This window comes from Carlito syrichta, unplaced genomic scaffold (genome assembly GCF_000164805.1).
Source record: "Carlito syrichta isolate Samal-C Ts95f unplaced genomic scaffold, Tarsius_syrichta-2.0.1 Scaffold303232, whole genome shotgun sequence".
Taxonomy (NCBI): Eukaryota; Metazoa; Chordata; class Mammalia; order Primates; family Tarsiidae; genus Carlito; species Carlito syrichta.
The window spans coordinates 113,508-113,979 of record NW_007247328.1 but is presented as its reverse complement, the minus strand read 5'-3'; the positions used below and the strand labels follow the sequence as shown (position 1 = coordinate 113,979).

At 68.6% G+C, this 472-nt stretch overlaps 1 protein-coding gene across 1 annotated transcript in view; it reads left to right on the top strand.

Annotated features, from left to right (window-relative positions):
* Nucleotides 1–4: 4 nt before the first annotated feature.
* The window catches only part of AMER2 (APC membrane recruitment protein 2), a gene marked incomplete at its 5' end in the record, with an annotated part of 2,106 nt that continues 1,638 nt past the window's right edge, over nucleotides 5–472 (top strand). Inside the window, one exon of the mRNA XM_021712395.1 lies at nucleotides 5–472. Within this exon, the coding sequence (XP_021568070.1) occupies nucleotides 5–472 (468 nt within the window).

The window sequence follows — 472 nt, the reverse complement described above, 5'->3', positions numbered from 1 at the left end:
GTTTTCTGACGTGACTTCACTGAAAAGCTTTGACTCTCTTACAGGCTGCGGGGATATTATTGCAGACCAGGAGGACGAGGCAGGGCCCAGCTGTGACAAGCATGCCCCCGGGCCGGGCCAGCCAGCTCCCCCCAAAAAGAACCCCGGCGTGGTGTCCTACCAAGGAGGCGGGGAGGAGATGGCCAGCCCGGACGGGGTGGACGACACCTGCCTCCAGGAGTTCTGGGATATGCTCTCCCAGACGGAGGGCCAGGGCCAGGGCCAGGGCCAGGGGCCCCCGGAGGGCGCGGCCAAGGCGGCCGCCCTGCCGGATGCCCAGGGGGTGCCCGAGGCCCCCCAGGACTCCGCCAAGGACGCGTCCTCGGTCAAGCGCAGGAGGCTCCACCGGATTCCCATCGAGCCCCACCCGAAGGAGGAGCCCAAGCACCCCGAGAAGGAGCCGCAGGAGGGCGTCCCCAACAGCGACGAGGGC